The 18,115-nt window shown below is 42.3% G+C and overlaps 1 protein-coding gene across 2 annotated transcripts in view; it reads left to right on the top strand.

The window, feature by feature from the left end:
* KDR (kinase insert domain receptor) overlaps window positions 1-14,173 on the top strand; it is a 42,216-nt gene extending 28,043 nt beyond the window's left edge. The window contains exons 22-30 of one of the 2 annotated variants that reach the window (XM_005877159.2): window positions 541-638; window positions 2,877-2,999; window positions 3,155-3,266; window positions 3,514-3,613; window positions 4,025-4,130; window positions 5,197-5,348; window positions 10,207-10,306; window positions 10,810-10,895; window positions 12,596-14,173. In XM_005877159.2, coding sequence (XP_005877221.1) covers window positions 541-638; window positions 2,877-2,999; window positions 3,155-3,266; window positions 3,514-3,613; window positions 4,025-4,130; window positions 5,197-5,348; window positions 10,207-10,306; window positions 10,810-10,895; window positions 12,596-12,818 — 1,100 coding nt within the window. In that variant the 3' untranslated portion in view covers window positions 12,819-14,173. The remainder of the gene's footprint in view (window positions 1-540; window positions 639-2,876; window positions 3,000-3,154; window positions 3,267-3,513; window positions 3,614-4,024; window positions 4,131-5,196; window positions 5,349-10,206; window positions 10,307-10,809; window positions 10,896-12,595) is intronic. The other variant, XM_014548497.1, reaches the window with a different exon arrangement.
* Window positions 14,174-18,115: the final 3,942 nt, after the last annotated feature.

Raw genomic sequence — 18,115 nt, 5'->3', positions numbered from 1 at the left:
GTTTTATTTTTAGAGTTCTTGATATGAAACTATTGTTTACCCCTCTGGGTACATGAAAAAAACAACAGTTTAGAACAGTACATTTGAAAAAGTCCTCTTTCACCCTGTTATCTGCACCAGTTTCACCTCTATTCTGTCTCCTGAATTTGCTGGTTCAATTTGGCTGAAATGGAAAAACTGTTTTTGCTAAGGGGTATGATGAAGGGTAATAATACTGGTATTCAGCCAACAGTTTAGAACAGTACATTTGAAAAAGTCCTCTTTTCACCCTGTTATCTGCACCAATTTCACCTCTATTCTGTCTCCTGGATTTGCTGGTTCAGTTTGGCTGAAATGGAAAAACTGTTTTTGCTAAAGGGTATGATGAAGGCTAATAATACTGGTGTTCAGAAAATTTACAGAAGATAGAGGCATTTTCTTTCTTCTTGTATTTCCCGAAATTTAATTCCCATGTTATAAAGTGAAGACTATTCTAACAAACTTATAAACAAATAGCTTCTGGTGGAAATACTGATCTCTGTCTCCTGCTCCTTCTGGCAGTTTCTGAAGATCTGTACAAGAACTTCCTGACCTTGGAGCACCTCATCTGTTACAGCTTCCAGGTGGCTAAGGGCATGGAGTTTTTGGCATCTCGGAAGGTAAGACAGCTCAAGGGGAAACAGTGCCTCTTCAGTTCATAGATTTGGAAATAAGACCCCCAGTGCCAGGCATTGGTGTTTGTTAGGGACTGTAATTCATTCACTACTTCTGGGATCATTAAGAGACTCTATTGCGGAGGCCCCTTTTTCTGCTTTTTAAGGGGATATAGAGATTTCACGAAATTAATTTATGTGATTTTTGAGCCTCTGATTATTGAGCATCTCCGAAGGGCAAGCAGTCTTCTAAGTACTAAGGATACTGTCTGAACAAGCAGGCAAAACTTCTAGCTTCATGGAGTCTGCATTCTCACAGGTTGAGCAAACAGTAAATAGCAACAGGTAAAATACATAGTAGGTCAGATGGGGGTAAGTGCTGTGGGGAAGAATAAGCAGGGAAGGTTATGGAGTGTGCAGGAATGGCACACTGTGTGCACATGCTCCTATGTATGTGTACACCAATTTTAAACAAAGTGGCCAAGGAAGGCTTTATAAGTATATGACATGTGAGCAATGACCTGGAAGAGGTGAGGGACTGAGCCTTGCAGATATGTTTATTTTTAATTTATTTTACATTCATCACCATCCATCAAGAAGTATTTGTTAGTGGTATAATTAGAAACCAGGAAGGACAGGCTTCAGATGAGAGAGATTAAAAGAGCTAAAATTAGAAAAGTAGGCCAAACAAAGGCTGAGGTGGGACGTGACAAGTTACAAATATTCCAAAAGTTGTAAACACCAAGGAGGGAGCAAGGTTGGCTGAAGTCACCTCTCTGGCAAAAGGTACAATGGGTGGTTTGACATTAAAAAAAAAAATTCAAATTAAGTGTCAAGAAAAATTGTTGGTTGGCAAAATGCATTTGCTGCTACAGCCTCCTGGGGGAAGAAAGACTAAGTTTTGGGTTTTTTGGTTTGTTTATTAGCTTTTTGTTTTTTCTAAATTAGAGTAAACTTCCTAATCCACTTATTTTTCTGAAATGTAAAGGTCATGACAGCTTTCGGAGCTCCAGGATCTCAGCTATATCTGCGGGGAGCTCTTGTCTTCCCTCCCACGAGGAAGGCAGAGAAGCGGGATCTTACAGGATTTTCCCAAAGACGAAGGACCTTTGCCCTTCTGATTTTTTAAAATTACCTTTTTTAAAGCCAGAGCCTGCCATTCAGTCAGGGCTCCTTTCAGGGACTGGGCAGGGAATGAGGAGGAGGGAGATCCCTTAGCTTCCCTTGCATCTACCCAGTGATTCATTGAATATCACTTGGTTGTTGGGCTAAAAAAGGAAGCTCTTAGGTTGGAAAGAAAGTAGGGAGGGCTGTCTGTTTTTTGGAATCCCCTGATGCTCAGGCATGCTAGATGATGTGCTTTTAAATATGCCTCATTCAGAGGGAAGAACTACACCGATATGAGGTGTGAGGTGCAGGGCGGCCAGTAACACGTGTGCACTGGCCTAAGAATGCGCATCTACGCCTTTTATTCACTTAAAAATGTTCCCTTTGACTCTGATTCTCTCACCAATCGACCAGGTGGAGCTAATGCTGCTCAGTAGTAGGAAGTTAGATGAAGTTGGGGGATATAGAGAAGGGAGAAACGGGAGCGGAAAAGAATAGAAGGAAAGCCGAGGAGAGTTGGTTTTCCTTTACAGTGCACCAGAGGATCAACCTGGCTAGTGAGAAGCTGACATTGCTTCTGTGGGCCTTTATGATAACCCTACACTTTGAAAACAGGATGAGCCCCACTGGGAACTGTTTATCAGCGCCAGTGCAGCTTCACTTACATATGGAATGGGGAAACCAACAAAGGCACCAAACCAGTGAGAGCCCCTTGTTCCTGGTTTCCGTGCATTCATTCAAAATAAACCCCATTCTGGGGCGTCCCTTAGAATAACATGTTTCAACCGTATATGGAGCCGGGCAAAAGGGATGTGTGGATGTGACCAGAAACACATTCTTAATTGTGTCCAAGAGAAGTCTATTTATGACTCCCTCATCATACTATAACTTAATTATTTAACTCCCAAATCTGGGGCTGTTTATGGAATAAGCAGATGTGCGTCTCAACGAACCTCAGACTTTTCCCCTGAAGTGTTGATAAAAGATATTAACCTGGTGCTTGTTAATCAGTTGGTTTTCTGATGTGGGTGGGTTTTTTTGTGTGTGTGTGTTTTTTTTTTTAAAGCATGAGGTCACAACAGATGTAGAAAAGATCAGCTGTGCTGAAATCTAAAGCACACACGATTCTTTTTGCAGTGTATCCACAGGGACCTGGCGGCACGGAATATCCTCTTGTCGGAGAAGAACGTGGTTAAAATCTGTGACTTTGGCTTGGCCCGGGATATTTACAAAGACCCTGATTATGTCAGAAAAGGAGATGTAAGTTTCAAAGATGAACCTAGTGACCTGTTAATCTGCAGAATTCAAACTCCTCTTTGCAAACTTCAGGACCTGTGTTCAGGAGGAAAGGAAGTGTTTTTCCTTTTAGAAAGTTGCTAAGTTGGAATCTGATTCCTTGTCTTCTACCCGCTTAGGCACGCCTCCCTTTGAAATGGATGGCCCCAGAAACAATTTTTGACAGAGTGTACACAATTCAGAGTGACGTGTGGTCCTTTGGTGTCTTGCTCTGGGAAATATTTTCCTTAGGTAAGTCACTTCTCTTGGTCTTTCCATCCAGACTCCAAATAAAATGATAAATCAGTGGCCCGAAATCACCTTTCCCTGTCTTATATTCAACCTTTATTGGGTGAAACTTACTCGCAAGCTTTGTGTTGTAAAACCTTAAAAAAAGAAAGAAAAAATATATAGGTGATCAGTATGTTCAAGAAGCAGGTTCGGGGCTTTCTATAAGAGAAAATCAAATAACAAACATCCCATTCCTGTCTTATTCTAGGTGCTTCTCCATATCCTGGCGTAAAGATTGATGAGGAATTTTGCAGGCGATTGAAAGAAGGCACTAGAATGAGGGCCCCTGATTATACCACACCAGAAATGTAAGACTTTAAAAGTTTCCTTTGATTCTCTTTCTTTTTTCACAAAATCTCCCTGCCTAGAAGACATTATATGTACCTCTTTGTGGCCTAGTTTGTGTCCTACTTCTTTCGTGTAGTCCCTCCTTGAAAATCTCAAGCACAAAGCTATGCCTTCTTCTTGAAATGACAGCATGATATCTGTACCATTCAATTAGTTTTTTTAAAAAAAATTATATCTTGATCTGTAATTTTCCTTTCTGTACACATCTGATGCTCCAAGTGTAGGGGAGCACCAAGTGTCTTTTGTATCCCTATTGAGCATCTTGGCTCCTGGTAGACTCTTTGTAACCGTTTACTTATTCAAGTGCTTGTTTTCAGCATCAGATCAGGAGGAAAGAGGCAGTTAATAACATCAGTGTTTTGCTTTTCCAGGTACCAGACCATGCTTGACTGCTGGCATGGGGAGCCCAATCAGAGACCCACGTTTTCAGAGCTGGTGGAACATTTGGGAAATCTGTTACAGGCTAATGCTCAGCAGGTTTGTGACCTCCATCCAATAAACTTCTTTAAAGAGTACTTTGGTGTCTAGGACTTCTCTACTGCCTAGACCTTGTCATGGCCACCATGCTATATTCTCAGCCACTGAATAAGAAACTATATTCTTTTCAGCTTCTAGTCCTAATTCATATCCTGGGAGCAGACCACTCTTATTCCTACCAATGCATCTTTTTAAGCCTTCAGATGCTTTTCTAAAGTAACAACAACAACAAATTTGTAAAGTTGATGTAAAGAATATCAACAATGGGTGGAATTTCAAGGAATTTTTAATATATTCTGCAGGCAAACACACATAGCTTTATTTTTCCCCCAGTAAAAATCTGAGGCCTCCATAACTTCCATAGGAGGATTTTAGACTTGTAGCCTTTACCACTAGAAAGCTAATCTGCAGTCAACACCTCTTACTACAATGAATGGAAGCCAATTTTCTCCTGCTTTTCTTTTGAACAGCTGGGGGACAGTGGATCAAATCTGTCTTTATCATGACCCTTTCAAACATTTAAAGCTATCATCTTGCCCTTTATTTCTTTTTTTTTTTTTGATGAAATAATGTTAAATTGGGCGACCTTTGCTTTTAGAAGACCTGTTTTCCTGCACATTTATTGCTTTTCTCTAGACCGAGATCAGTTTTTCCATTGCCTTGGAATGTAGAGGCTAAAATTGGACAACATGCCCTTTAAAGGTCCTGGCCTGTGTGGGTAGGGCTTTGTGAACAAATGATTTCTCAGCTCTGCAGGACCCTGCGTGTTCTGTTGCTGCATCTGTGCCCACAGCCTGCTTGGTCTTCATTGTGGCCACAGTGCTCTGTGTCCCCTTACCCATCTGCTTAGTCATGAGCTCCTTGCGTATACTTTCATGCGCACATCCCTTTCAAGTGCCCTTTTGTTTTGACAAGACATTTTTAATGTTGTCTTAAAGGTTTACATTTCTGACATGAAGGCAACAGACCCCATAACCAAGAAGCTCCCTCGGCCTTTGTTTTTTTCATGAAAAGGCCCTGGGAGGACTGCAGCCATAACAATTGCACTCTGTGTTTATTGTTTCAGGATGGCAAAGACTACATTGTCCTTCCGATATCAGAGACTTTGAGCATGGAAGAGGATTCTGGACTCTCTCTGCCCACCTCACCTGTTTCCTGTATGGAGGAAGAGGAAGCGTGTGACCCCAAATTCCATTATGACAACACAGCAGGAATCAGGTACTATATATGGCCAACCTCCCCTGTTCATGGGGGAGGAGGGTGCTTCAAGGTCACCTTGGGGAGGGGGTGGAAGGAAGACATTTCATAAAGCTGCTGCGTCCCACTTCCACATTAAACCATAGCCCTGAGGCTAATAGAAAGAGAAGTGCTCCTTGAAGAGGGCCCGGGTAGGTGTGTTTCCGCCCATCTGTAGCCCACATTGCTGCCGTAGCTCTTCCTTTTCAGAATTGTAAGCCCTGCAGCTGCAAATAGCTGGAATGCCACAGTTTGTTAATCTCCAGAAAGAGAGACCAATTTTACAAAGACATCTGTATTTAAATTATCCCCATGTACTCTTTTATTAATGTGAATTAAATGGCTCAGGAAAGACTCAGGAAGGAGGAGTTCTGTGCCTATATGAAAACACACTTGTGCCTCTGGGGCTAGGATGCAGTGTGCCAGGGGGATGTGCCCTGAATTAGACCGGACAGCACATCTTCAGAAACCCCTCCCAAGTCTGATTTTCAGGGTTTTATTTGCATAATGAGACTTCTGGGCTTATTTAAAACACGTGCACTGCAGTCCCACCCTGATTTGTAAAGGGGTTCCGAAGGCAGCTTTCTTTTTTCTGTCTCCCAGCACCTGTGCATGAGGAAAAAGTTGATATGGTTTTCTACATTCTGATATGAAAATTGCCTTTTACTAAGCCCGGGACTACTTCCCTTTGCTTTGTTTCTTCTCGCACCACTTTGGGTGTTTTCCTCCTACAACTGGACCCGCTGACAGCATGGGCCCAAGCTGCCCTGGTGTTGTGCTGTGGTTAAGGGAGGGACGCAGGCCTTGAAGCCCTTGGCCAGGTTGCCACATAGAAGATGAGGAGGCACCTGGACAGTTTGTGCCATGGAATCGCACTGGGCAGCGGAAACTCTGTTGAGAGACAAGAAAGCTCAGAGGGGTTGGAGGCCAACAAGTGAACTGCCCATTCCTTTTTGTCAAGGACTCTTGGCATATTTCAAACAGCTTTTCCTTCTATTTTCTGATTTTGCACACATGATAACTCTCAGTGTTAGGCAAGGTAGAAACTGTTACCTTTTTTGATGTAGATATTGAACGTGAGGCTCAGAGGGATTACCTGGAGGAATACAATATTGTGATTCAAGATCCAGATAGAAGTGGCGTGGACGCCCAGGTCAGCCCCTTAGCAGCTGTGTGCCCTGGGGCAGATCTTCACTGGGACTGAGGCCAGATCCCTGGTGTTTGAAAATGATTGTTTTGAGAATTACCGATATAACATATTTCCAAGGGAATACACTGGCACTTAGGGAGCACTCCATAAATTATAGTTCTTACGTGAGCTGCTTAAAATCATATCCCCAGGATGAATCCAGTTTCTCTGATATCGAACGCAGTGCCACTTTCTCCCTCACCAAAGAGGGGCTCTCAGAGAGAACGAGCAATGGAATGAACGCCTACAGTTCCACTCCCGAGTTTAAAAAAAAAGTCCTGGTTCAAGTTCAGCTGGCCTTCTGGTGTGGTAATTATTCCCGCAACACTATTGCCTTCTCGTTGATCGGAAAGCCATTTGATCCTGAAGTCTGTTCCTTAGGTTTTCTGTGACCAGGTGGAATGAGGACCAAGTCGGCAGCATCTTGGCTGGCGTGGGCGCTTTGCATATGGTGCTGAGAGTGGATGAAGTCATGTTTGTGTAATGGAAGTGCCAAACGCGGTGCAGGATCTGAGACAGGGCTGCTAACATTTATCCCCAGAAGCGTGGACAAATGTGACATCACACTCCAAGCACAGGCCTGGCTTCTATTTTCTGCCTGTGATTTTTGAATTGGCCTTTCCAGTTCAGTTTCTCTTTTATCCAGCCATAATTTGAAAAATAAAATGGAAATTGGAATCTTTTGTCTGCATGCCCTCCCAACCGCCTCCACCTTTTCTCCTTTTATAAAAATAAGACTCCACGGTCACATTTTAATCATCTGGGTTCAAAGAAAGGCGGAATGGAGGCATCTGCACACGGCACACTTCATTTTGTGCTTCTGCTTCCCTGGGGAGAGAGAGCCGAGGCGGGGGTACCTCTCAGCGGACTTGTTTCCTCCTCTCCCAAATTTCCAGTCAAGTAGAAAAGCTGAGGAGTCTTTCTCACTTGCTTCCTCCCTCTACTTTTCAATTCCATTGCATTATAAGTAGAGCTGGACAGAGGCATCACTGTGGGAGCCAACCTCATGATTTGCTGCCTGGTTAAAAATATGTGTTCAGCATTTATTTAGAGAGAGGCTGAGAGGTGTGCGGGGGGAAGGGTGGGGAGGAAGGACCACCGGTGGCTAGACTTAGCTTTGTCTCTTGTTTCCCCTGCGGATCAGCTCTGGCCCCGAGTTTGCAGGCTTCTTGCAAGAAAACACATATTAATTGCACTCATCTTTCTTTGAAGGCAGTTTGGGGACCATCTGCGGTTGCTCCATCATTTCCCCTGGTAGTTTCACGTCCCACTCCAAGCAGCTTATCAAAGATTTCTTTTCAGTTCTCTCACAGAGAAAGGTTTTGGCACACAGCATCTTCTTCATTTTGGTTAATTGCTGGTGATGACTAAATGTTCCTTGAAGATTGATGCTTGGGACAGTCTGCTAGCTAGAGGTTTCTGAATTTGGCTCTGATTTTAGACAGCTTGAAGCAAAACTGTCTTTTTTCCATCTTTTGTTTATCTTCTACCCCACAGACCCCTTCTCCCCACCAAGTCTCATCACACAGTCTGGCCACACATGGGAGAGAGCAGTGCTGTGCACATACTAAGTGCTTAACAAAAACCTGAACAATCAATCATATGCAATACTCTCTTCTTCTTTTTCCTTCCTGGTACTTTTCCAAGGGAGTTAACGTAGAGCAGGGTAAAACAAAACAAAACAAAACAAAACAAAAAAAGCCAACAAAAACAACAACAACAACAACAAAAAACACCACCTATGTGGGCTTTAGTGTCTAATACCTAAGTGTGAATCCCAGTTCTAGCCATTTCCTCCCTGAGTCTTAGCTGCCTCTCCACATGGGAAATAACACACACACACACACACACACACACACACACACACACACAACCTATTTTGTAGTTTTGGGAGGAGAAAATGCAGCAATACCCATGAAAATGCCTTTTTAACTGTGAAGGGCCATCAACTTTTGGAGTTACTGGGCTCAGAAGTCAAGGAGCTGCCCTTTCTAAGGAAGCGGCGTTATTGCCCAAGGTCACCAATTTTAGTTGATTCTGTATCCTGAATATCTCTTGAATCTGTCCACTTCTCCCAATCCTGTAAGCGTCACCTTTCTTTAGGCTCCTCTTCTTTCTCCCAGATGAGTGGGATTGCCCCCTCATTGGTGTCACTGGCTCTGGTCTTACCCTCCTCAACCCTAGAGAGAGGTGCTGTTTGTGAAGATGCCACGTGACGATGGTTGAGGAGCATCTAGCACAGTGCCTGGCACATGAAGGGATTCCTGAATGAGCGAGTGAATGAATGGTTGACTATGCTTCCAATAGTTTTGAGCAACTGCCACTTTTCAGGACTGAACTTAGGAGAAGGGGGCTTTTTCTGTCTCCACGTATATCATGTCTTGTTTCTTGTGGAGTTTCCTGAGTGAGGATGTCACTGTGAACTTCATTGGCTCCTCTCTGTAGGAGGAAGAACTAGCCTCCTGGGGCAGGAGAGGGAAACTCGGTTTCAATTCTCTTCTTTTGGCCCAAGCGAGTCCTCACTCCACTCATTCACAGAAAACATAAGGAAACACAAGTTAGTACATCCAGAAGGTTGCCTATGGTGGAAAGCACGCTAGGAAAAGAGTGAAGAGTGAATTTGTTGTCCCTCCCTGCGAAAAGGGCTCTCCTGCTCACCACTCAGGCTGTCAGTGATGTTAACCAGATGGCTCAGACTCACCCAAAGTCACAAGGCAGGGAAGGAGCACCCCCTGGACACGGGAGATGTTGTCTGACAAGTCCCAGTCTTTGGGCTCCTGAGGGAAACTGGCACCCTTTGAATACAAAGGAGGAAAAGAAGCTTTGGTTAATAGACCATCATTCTTTCTAAGAACACTTACCATGTACCATTATTTACCACCTCATCCATCCTCCTTATTCATCTTTCTGATTGATGGAGGGAAGGCTATGGCCAATACATTTTAAAGATGAAGCAACAGAGGCATAGAAATATTTATGATGTTCCCAAGTTTGTGTAGACTTTGAAATAGACAAAATATCTCGTAACTCTTGTATCACTTCCCTTTCCTAAGACCAGCAACTCTGAGGGCTGGAAATAGGGGACAGTGAGACTCAGCCTGCCCGTCTACACACGAAGCTGCTATTATATGTAGACAGAGGTGATTATCTTCCGATCCTGCTGAGTTCAGCATCCTATAGTGACATCTCAAGGCGTTCCCCTTACCCATCTTCCATTGGACGTTTGCTCTGTAGACATTATCTAGAAACATTTTCTTAGGACATGGCCAGGAAGCTGTGAAACACTCTCTGATACGGCGAGAACTCACTGGAGCAGTTGCATGCAAGGAGGAAGCCAAGCAGAAGGCAGTCAATCACTTAATTTGCTGCTGTTCTCTGTAGGCCAGCCCTGGACCTCAGAAGTATAATTCAAAGGAACAGGGGCTCATCTGGGCCCCTCAGTGAGATTATACTTTTAAATGGACTTTCACAGGAAATTAAGCCTTTAATGTGTGCTAGCAGAGAAAGATTTTGTTTTGTTTTTCTTTTCCAAAGGCTGTTTTGAAGGTCACGGTTAAACTTGTGGTTGAAAGATAATGAATTTAGGTATCACTTATGGTATGTGTAGCCAAATATACCACCACTAAAATATAAATATTTGTTCTTTTACAGTCAGTATCTGCAGAACAGTAAGCGAAAGAGCCGGCCTGTGAGTGTAAAAACATTTGAAGACATCCCATTGGAAGAACCAGTAGTAAAAGTAATCCCAGATGTAAGTACATCTTTTAAAAATAGTCTTAGAAATAATACAAAGGACGAAACATTAGCTAAATAAATATTAGCCTAAGCATGAGAGTCTTGGAAGCTCATTATACAGCTTTCCTTGAGGGTCTGTGTCATGGGGTCACTACTGAAATGAAACTTAGGCCCCCTTGCTTTTTCTATAAGTAAAGCTCCTGGTTCAAGGTTCAAGATATTCCACCTTCATGCCCAGTTACAGTCAAATGTAAATAGTATCACTGAAAAAGAGGGATGGAAATGGGCCCCTCAGCTTCTTTTTCCTAAATTCTTCTCCTCTTCCCGGTCTGGGTCTACTTCTAGGATGCAGTTGCTCCCTCTTTCAGCTTGCAAAGTTTCTGGCTATGACACCTTTACCTCCCTCTGCAGAACATTGGAACATGTTGTCTGATAAATGGGTTAAGAAATCGGTTTAAGTAAGTGGTAGGTCAGTGTACACACTCAATCAACTGTGGCATCTCATTGTCTTTTAAAAAGGACAACCAAACGGACAGTGGTATGGTTCTTGCATCAGAAGAGCTGAAAACCTTGGAAGACAGAAACAAATTAGCTCCATCTTTTAGGTAAGGTTCAGCCAAATAGAAATGACAAATTTCAACAGGAATTGTAGGCAGGAGCCTAGAACTTTCAATGTAGGTGCAGAGTTTTCACGATTTGTGTCTTTGTTGGTTGGGAAAATTTGCATCAACCTAAATAATAAATAATTTAAACAAATAAAACAATTAAAATAAGTGATAAGTCTAAAAAAGAATTTGAAATAAATTAGAGGATTTTTAGAAGATTTGTCTGGTATTGGCTAAATCACAAAGAGGCCATTAATAAAATCTTGTGGACTCTGAAGAATTTTGAAACCTGTATATAAATGGTGCATCTGTTCTTAAGAAGCGTGACATATAAATAAGATAATATCAATTTGTTTAAGATACTTAACTATTATTGGCTGAGTTTGCCTACATAATTTCGGGAAAAATACTAACTTTTGTTTTGAATATCCTTTTCTCCATGTAGTTCCCTAGGAACTTGTAGTTGTTTTACATAGATGTGCCTAACAGATAAATGAAAATCTGTATTTAAAAGAATAATAGGCTGCAGAGTAGTTATTTATTTGCTAGTGGGTTCATTCTAAGAAAGAATAGAGAAGATTTTTATCTACTTATAATCTGTTGTATAAAATGAGAACACCCCTGGGTTATTGAGTGATGTTCATGTTGAAAAAAAACACACATCAAAATGTGCAATTGTGCTATTTTGTTTGCCTTAAGGCCAAGGTAAGAAACTGTGAGAGCCAATCATGTTTTATTCACTGATTCAAAATATATTTATTCAGCAATAACTATGTGCCAGTTACTATGCCATTGCTTGAGACACTAAACTTATTTTATTGGGATTGGATTGAAAGAAAAAATTGCATTTCTAGTGATTTGAAATCACTTTTACGCCATATACGAGCATGGAGTTAATAAAATCCATTTTGCAACTTTTAACATGAATAATTTGGTAAAGCACTTATTGAGGGGAAAACCCACATCTCAGAATGGCTTGAGAAATGTAAATCTTGACATTTTAGGTCAACATAGCCTACACGTCTCAGCTTTGACATAATTATCATCTGTCATGATTCCACACCATTGAAAACATTCTCTTCATGCTGCTGAGTGATCCAGGTCCTCAGTCTTTCCAAAGAATGTGATTTTGATGAGTAAAAAAGCAGTTTCTGACATGTCTGACTTGATTGCGCACACACACACACACACACACACACACACACACACACACTTCAAGTTATTAAAGTTTAATGCTGCTCGAGAACTCTATTGACACCATACACATGCCTTGTAATTCCCTAGTTGACAGTGTGGGGAAAGCACAAGTGGACTTTCAGAACATCCCAATTTCCTTTTATATCATGAAAGAGTCCCTTTGGCTCCTATCATTGTATACAAACCTGTCACTCCACAAGGCCATAAAAATGCTCCATTGGTTGGAGCCTTTGCATAAGTCAGGAGACTGCCTTTCATCTCATCTCAGGCTTGAAAGATTCGGACCTGAATAAGAGGACTTATCTGCAAGGACAAATTCATGCTAGTACTGAAAATAGACAATGTCTGAGTAAACCTGATACGTTGATTAACAAGTGGGAGAGATAGGGGCTGGTGTCTCCAGGGAGATTACAGCCCACATAGGGGTGGTAATGGGGTTTGGGGAAGAAGCCAAAGAACTGCCTTCTCTCTGCCAACTTATGCAGTTGCCATTTTTTCCACAGTGGACTGATGCCCAGCAAAAGCAAGGAGTCCGTGGCATCTGAAGGCTCCAACCAGACCAGTGGCTACCAGTCTGGGTATCACTCAGATGACACGGACACCACCGTGTACTCCAGCGAGGAGGCAGAACTTTTAAAGCTGATGGAGATTGGACCGCAGGCTGGCAGTGCAGCCCAGACTCTCCAGCCCAACTCTGGGACCGCACTGAGCGCTCCTCCTGTTTAAAAGGAGGCACCCAAATCCCCTACTCCTGGAAATCACATGCGAGGTGCTGCTCAGATTTTCAAGTGTTGTTCTTTCCACCACCAGGAAGTAGCTACATTTGATTTTCATTTTTTTGAAAAAAGGACCTCAGACTGCAGGGAGCCAGCCCTTAGGCATTTCCTGACAAGATGCCTGTGACCCAAGAATGTGTTGTGTCTTCTCCCAGTGTTGACCCTGTTCTCTTTTTCATTCATTTAAAAAACATGTATGATGCTCCGTGTTGTGGGTCTCCCCCAGGTTATAACAGGAGAAGTTCAAGAAATGGCTTCGTCCTCCAAGAAGTAGCAATACCTGGGGAGTTGACACCTCTGTAAAACAAGAGCTGATCCAGGCAGTGGGAGTGCTTTTGGTGTTGAAGATGGAACAGACCGTTAGGGTTGAGGCCATCTGAGAAGCTTTGTTTAGGATGTGGGTCCTGAGCCAAGTCTTACATGTGGGGTTTGGACTGATAGAAAGGAAGATGTCGTCTTGCTTTGAGAGCCTACTGGAGCCTGCAAATGCATTGTGTTGGCTCTGGTGGAGGTGAGCATGGGGTCTGCAAGGGAATGTAAAGGCTTCAGACGAACTTACTGGTTTTAGAAGGTTGCGTGCTCTTCCCAGTTGGGCTAAATGAGAGTTCCTTGTGCTGTTTCCGACTCCTAATGAGAGTTCCTTCCGGACTCTTACGTGTCTCTTGGCCAAGCCCCAGGAAGGAAATGATGCAGCTCTGGCTCCTTGTCTCCCAGGCTGATCCTTTATTCAGACACCACAAAGGAAGGACATTCAGAAGAGGCCCCCTGTCGTGCTGAAGAATTCTGACTGTACAGACCAGCTTCGGGTTTCTTCTGGATGAATACCCACATACTGTCCCAACGTGATACGCCCGAGCCTGAATGCAGCAGGTTCAGTGTCAAGCTGTGGTGTCAAGGCCTCAGAAAGGAGTTTACCCTTCTGTTCCTCTCTCCCCCCACCCCTCCCGTTCACCCCGACTAGTCAGTGTTTCAGTAATTTGGCCTCTACACCCTAGTCAACGCTAATTTGGTTTGTTCACTCTCTGAATAATTATTAGTCAGATTTCAAAATTATTTTATAGCCAAAGTTATAACACCTATTGTATTGTGTAGACTTTTAACATGTAAAGCTATTTCTACTGGTTTCTGCCCTTGTTGTTGCCTTCTTAAAAAACAAAATGTATTTTTCATTTGGTACCATAGTGTGAGATGCTGGGAACCATGGCTCTAAAACATGCTATGGCACATATATTTATAGTCTGTTTATGTAGAAACAAATGTAATATATTAAAACCTTATATTATATATAGGGAACTTTGTACTATTCACATTTTGTATCAGTGTATGTAGCATAACAAAGGTCATAATGCTTTCAGCAATTGATGCCATTTTATATATATAAAAAAAGACACCGAAAAACTTGAAGGAATCCATTTGCAAGGTTGACTGTATCTATCATTTCTCTCACTTCTGAAATGAAGAAGGGGAATCAGACCTAATTATTATGTGGTGGTTTTTCATTTTTACTTGTTCCCTTATTCTTCTTATAAAGGATATTTTCATAAAATGTTTATATACTTTATAAACCAATAAATGTATTCTTAGTAAAAACATACAATGTTATAATATTATCCTAACTATTTTGAGGGCACATACTTCTTCCTGACCCTCCCTCTTCTTCTTCAGGACACAGATAACTCACGCACATGTGCGCTCTCATTGTATTCCAAGTACTTTTGGGAATCTGAAAATATGGACTGGGAGATATATGTGCTGAGTTCTCTAACAGTGTTTGTGGCCAACCATGAAAATCAGAGGGTGAGAGGCCCCGAGATAGGTGGCCAGACCCAAGCAGTGCAGGGAAGCATGGGGCATATGGATAGTCTTCCATAATATTTTACTCTAGACTTACGGTGTCAGAACATCAGATCCAATGATGTCATTTCCAATGATTGATTTTGCCTGAATTCAGTAAGTGGAATTATCTAATAAGTCATTGACACCAATGAGTATCCCTATTCTTTGTGATACAAGATTTTATACAAGATTTTGTTTATATAGTCAAATATGCCTATCTTTCTAAAATGGTTTCTAGGTTTTTTAATCTTATTGAAGAAGGTCTTCCTAATTCTAAAATAACCCCAAATTCTAAATTTTCATTTTTTTTACATTTAAATCATTTGGGATTTATTTTTGTATATGGAGTGAGATAGGGGTCTAGCTTTGTTTTCTTAAAGCAGTTGTCAACAATGGCAGCACCATTTATTAAATACTAGAGGCCTAGTCTGGAAGGTTGTTCAGCTGTCCGGTCTAATTAGCATATTATGCTTTTACTATTATAGATTCCTCTTTCCCCTCCAACCCCCCAGGGTTGGGAAAATATACATTGCAGCACTTTTCAACCCTATCATCTCCCTGAGACATTCTGTACAACTTTATGGTTAAGAGGGTGGCTATGGATGTGTGGTTCCTGGGCACAGCACTTACAAATTGGGCCATTGTCTGGGGTTAGTGGATTGGGGTCTTGTGACAGATGTTGTGAAACTGTAGGTCAGGCCTGGCCTCTCCTTTTGCGTTATTACAGTGTCATCCAGTAAGTGAATAGGAGAAGAGCCTAGGTTATTTAAGATAGAGGAGGCCACCGAGAAAAACAGAATTTTCTTCATTTTAGGAAAAAGAGATTTTGTTTCTCATGAGCGGCCCCTGGCACTGTTTCCAATGCCAGGAATTTGGATTCAGTTAAAACTTCACACTTTATAAAGAAGTACTTCCAGCACCTCGGGCAGAATGATTAGGAGGTGAGGTTTGGCCTCCTCCTTCCTCTCTCTCTGTCTTCCACACCCCTTGTTCTTAGCTCCTTTTTTCTCCTCATTCACCCCATGTGTTAAGAGAACTTTGTGACTTTTGTATGTGTTTCCTGCATGGTCCTATTTTCAAAGCTTTAATTGTGTTTTAGATGAGGACAGGACTGTCTCCCCTTGGCTCTTGCCCTCTCTCCTCTCTCCCTTTACTTGCTCTGTTCCTTTCCCTCCTCTCAAACTCCTCTGTCCCTTCACCTTCTGTTTCTCTCTTTGCACTGTTCTACTCCTCCACAACCTCCACCCTCACCTCCACCCCCAACAGCCCTTCTCCTCAACCACATCAACAGGGAAAATGAGAGTTCTAGGAGACTTAAGTCCATTACTCCTGGACTAGGCTTTCCTATTAATGCACATATTTTTTTTTGTCCTCTTCAGTGAAAGGAAAGAAGAAAAGTAAAAATCTAAAAGCCACAACTTTGTAGTTAACAGAACCCAATTTCCCCTGTCTCCTTTAGCTTGTCTTTCTTTCTGCCTCTTACTCAGATAAGGTTCATCAAGATGATAAAATGCAGGTAAAGCCGGGAAGCTAACGCCTTGAAACAGTGGTTTCCATACATCTCTCCACATCTGCATGCTCTTCTCCCTTAATGGCAGTAGAAGCCATGGCCATGCCCTCCTGGGTGTGTAGTGAGCAGGGCTCAAGCAGGGGTTCTCATCTCTTCTTACAAATTGCATTTGCTACATGAATCTCTTCCATGTCAGGGCTTAGACATAAGTGAAAATCTAGGCAGTCTTTGTGAAAGCAATTTTAAGCCCCCTTTCTTTTTTGGGGGGGGAGGGGGGTTACAGAATGATCTTAGGTGAGTAATTTACTTTATTTTGAATGAAGAGAAGTAGAGGAATCTGGGAGGAGCAACCCAGAAAGAAATTTAACAGCCAAGTTGGCCTGACATTCTGGAGGGAAAGTCGTAGGACATACAAGCCCAGCAGAGGTCTGGCTCAGAGATAAGGATGCTGAGTTAGGGAAAAAGTTCCCTAAGAAAAAGGAAGACCACTGATAAGACAAGTGTTACAGTAAACTGTGATTGATATCAAGTGAATGTTAGTGAGAAGACCTCTAATTGTACCGTTCTTCATAATACAACACAAAGCCTTTATATAACTGCTAGACACCTGTACAGCAGCATTAAATTCAGCAGTGTCACTCATTTAGTTAGTTAGTTTGTTTAAAAATGAAAGAATAGAAATATATGGCTTCGTTGTTTATTTTGGCCCCACCCATCAGTTAGTCCAGGTACTGGAGAACCTGTGCTCAGTGTACTTACCTGTAGCTGGTGACAGCGAGCCCTCCTACCTTCATTGTTTGACACTCTCAGCTTTTAGGTACATTGCAAAAGGAAAATGGCAGGGAATAAGAAAACTGGACTTTGCTCTAGTTTCGACCCATTCTTTTTGCTCTGCGTGTGCTGTCCCTTTTTCAGAAAGTAACATTTTGGGGGAATAAATTCAGGAAAGTGGGTTGAGTTCTTTAGTATTGAATGTACTCTCACGGCTGGACTCTCGGCCCCTGCGCAGCTCACAGGATATGGGTGTGGAACGACTCACCAAGAGCCCTCTGAACTGCTGCTCCGAGGAGAGGTTTAATGGGAGCCTGGTGCTGTGCTGTGTGGGTGATCTCTTTAAGCTGAAATGACTTATCCTGACAAAGGGGATCGAAAACATTCCAGTCATTGCCACAGAGAGAACATAAATGGAAATGAAAATCCAGATGCCAAGTAGAGAATTCAGGCTGGATATACAGTGACTAAAAACGTCCCACGTTCATCCCCCAGGTTAACAAGAAAATTAGCAGACAGGATCCTGCAGCACATATTGGGAAAAGCAAGGCCTTACATAGAACCAAGTACCAAAGACTCAGCCCTGAATAGCAAACTTTAAGTGAGTAATATTTTGTTTGTTTGTTGTTTGTTTATGTTTAATTCTACTTACAAAATGCTTACAATGTGCCAAATACTCTTTTGAAAAACTTACTAATATTAACTCAGTTAATTAATAGGCACCCTAGCTCTAACTGGTTTGGCTCAGTGGATAGAGCGTCGGCCTGCGGACTCAAGGGTCCCAGGTTCGATTCCGGTCAAGGGCATGTACCTTGATTGTGGGCACATACCCAGTAGGGAGTGTGCAGGAGGCAGCTGATCCTTGTTTCTCTCATCGATGTTTCTAACTCTCTATCCCTCTCCCTTCCTCTCTGTAAAAATCAATAAAATATATTTTTTTAAAAATAGGCACCCTAAAGCAAGATGTAGGCAGCACAGTACACCAAGCCAGAGTAGGATACATAAAAGGATCCACATTGATGGTTTTCACAAGTGTTTGTTAGGCATTTACTATGTGCCAGGCACCTTAGCAAGCAGTGGTCAAAACTATTTCCTTAGCTACACGGGTTAAGGGTTAGCAACATAACTCT

The sequence above is a fragment of the Myotis brandtii genome, unplaced genomic scaffold, assembly GCF_000412655.1.
Source record: "Myotis brandtii unplaced genomic scaffold, ASM41265v1 scaffold51, whole genome shotgun sequence".
NCBI lineage: Eukaryota > Metazoa > Chordata > Mammalia > Chiroptera > Vespertilionidae > Myotis > Myotis brandtii.
The sequence above is the reverse complement of the archived record's forward strand: the minus strand, read 5'-3'. Positions and strand labels throughout refer to the sequence as shown.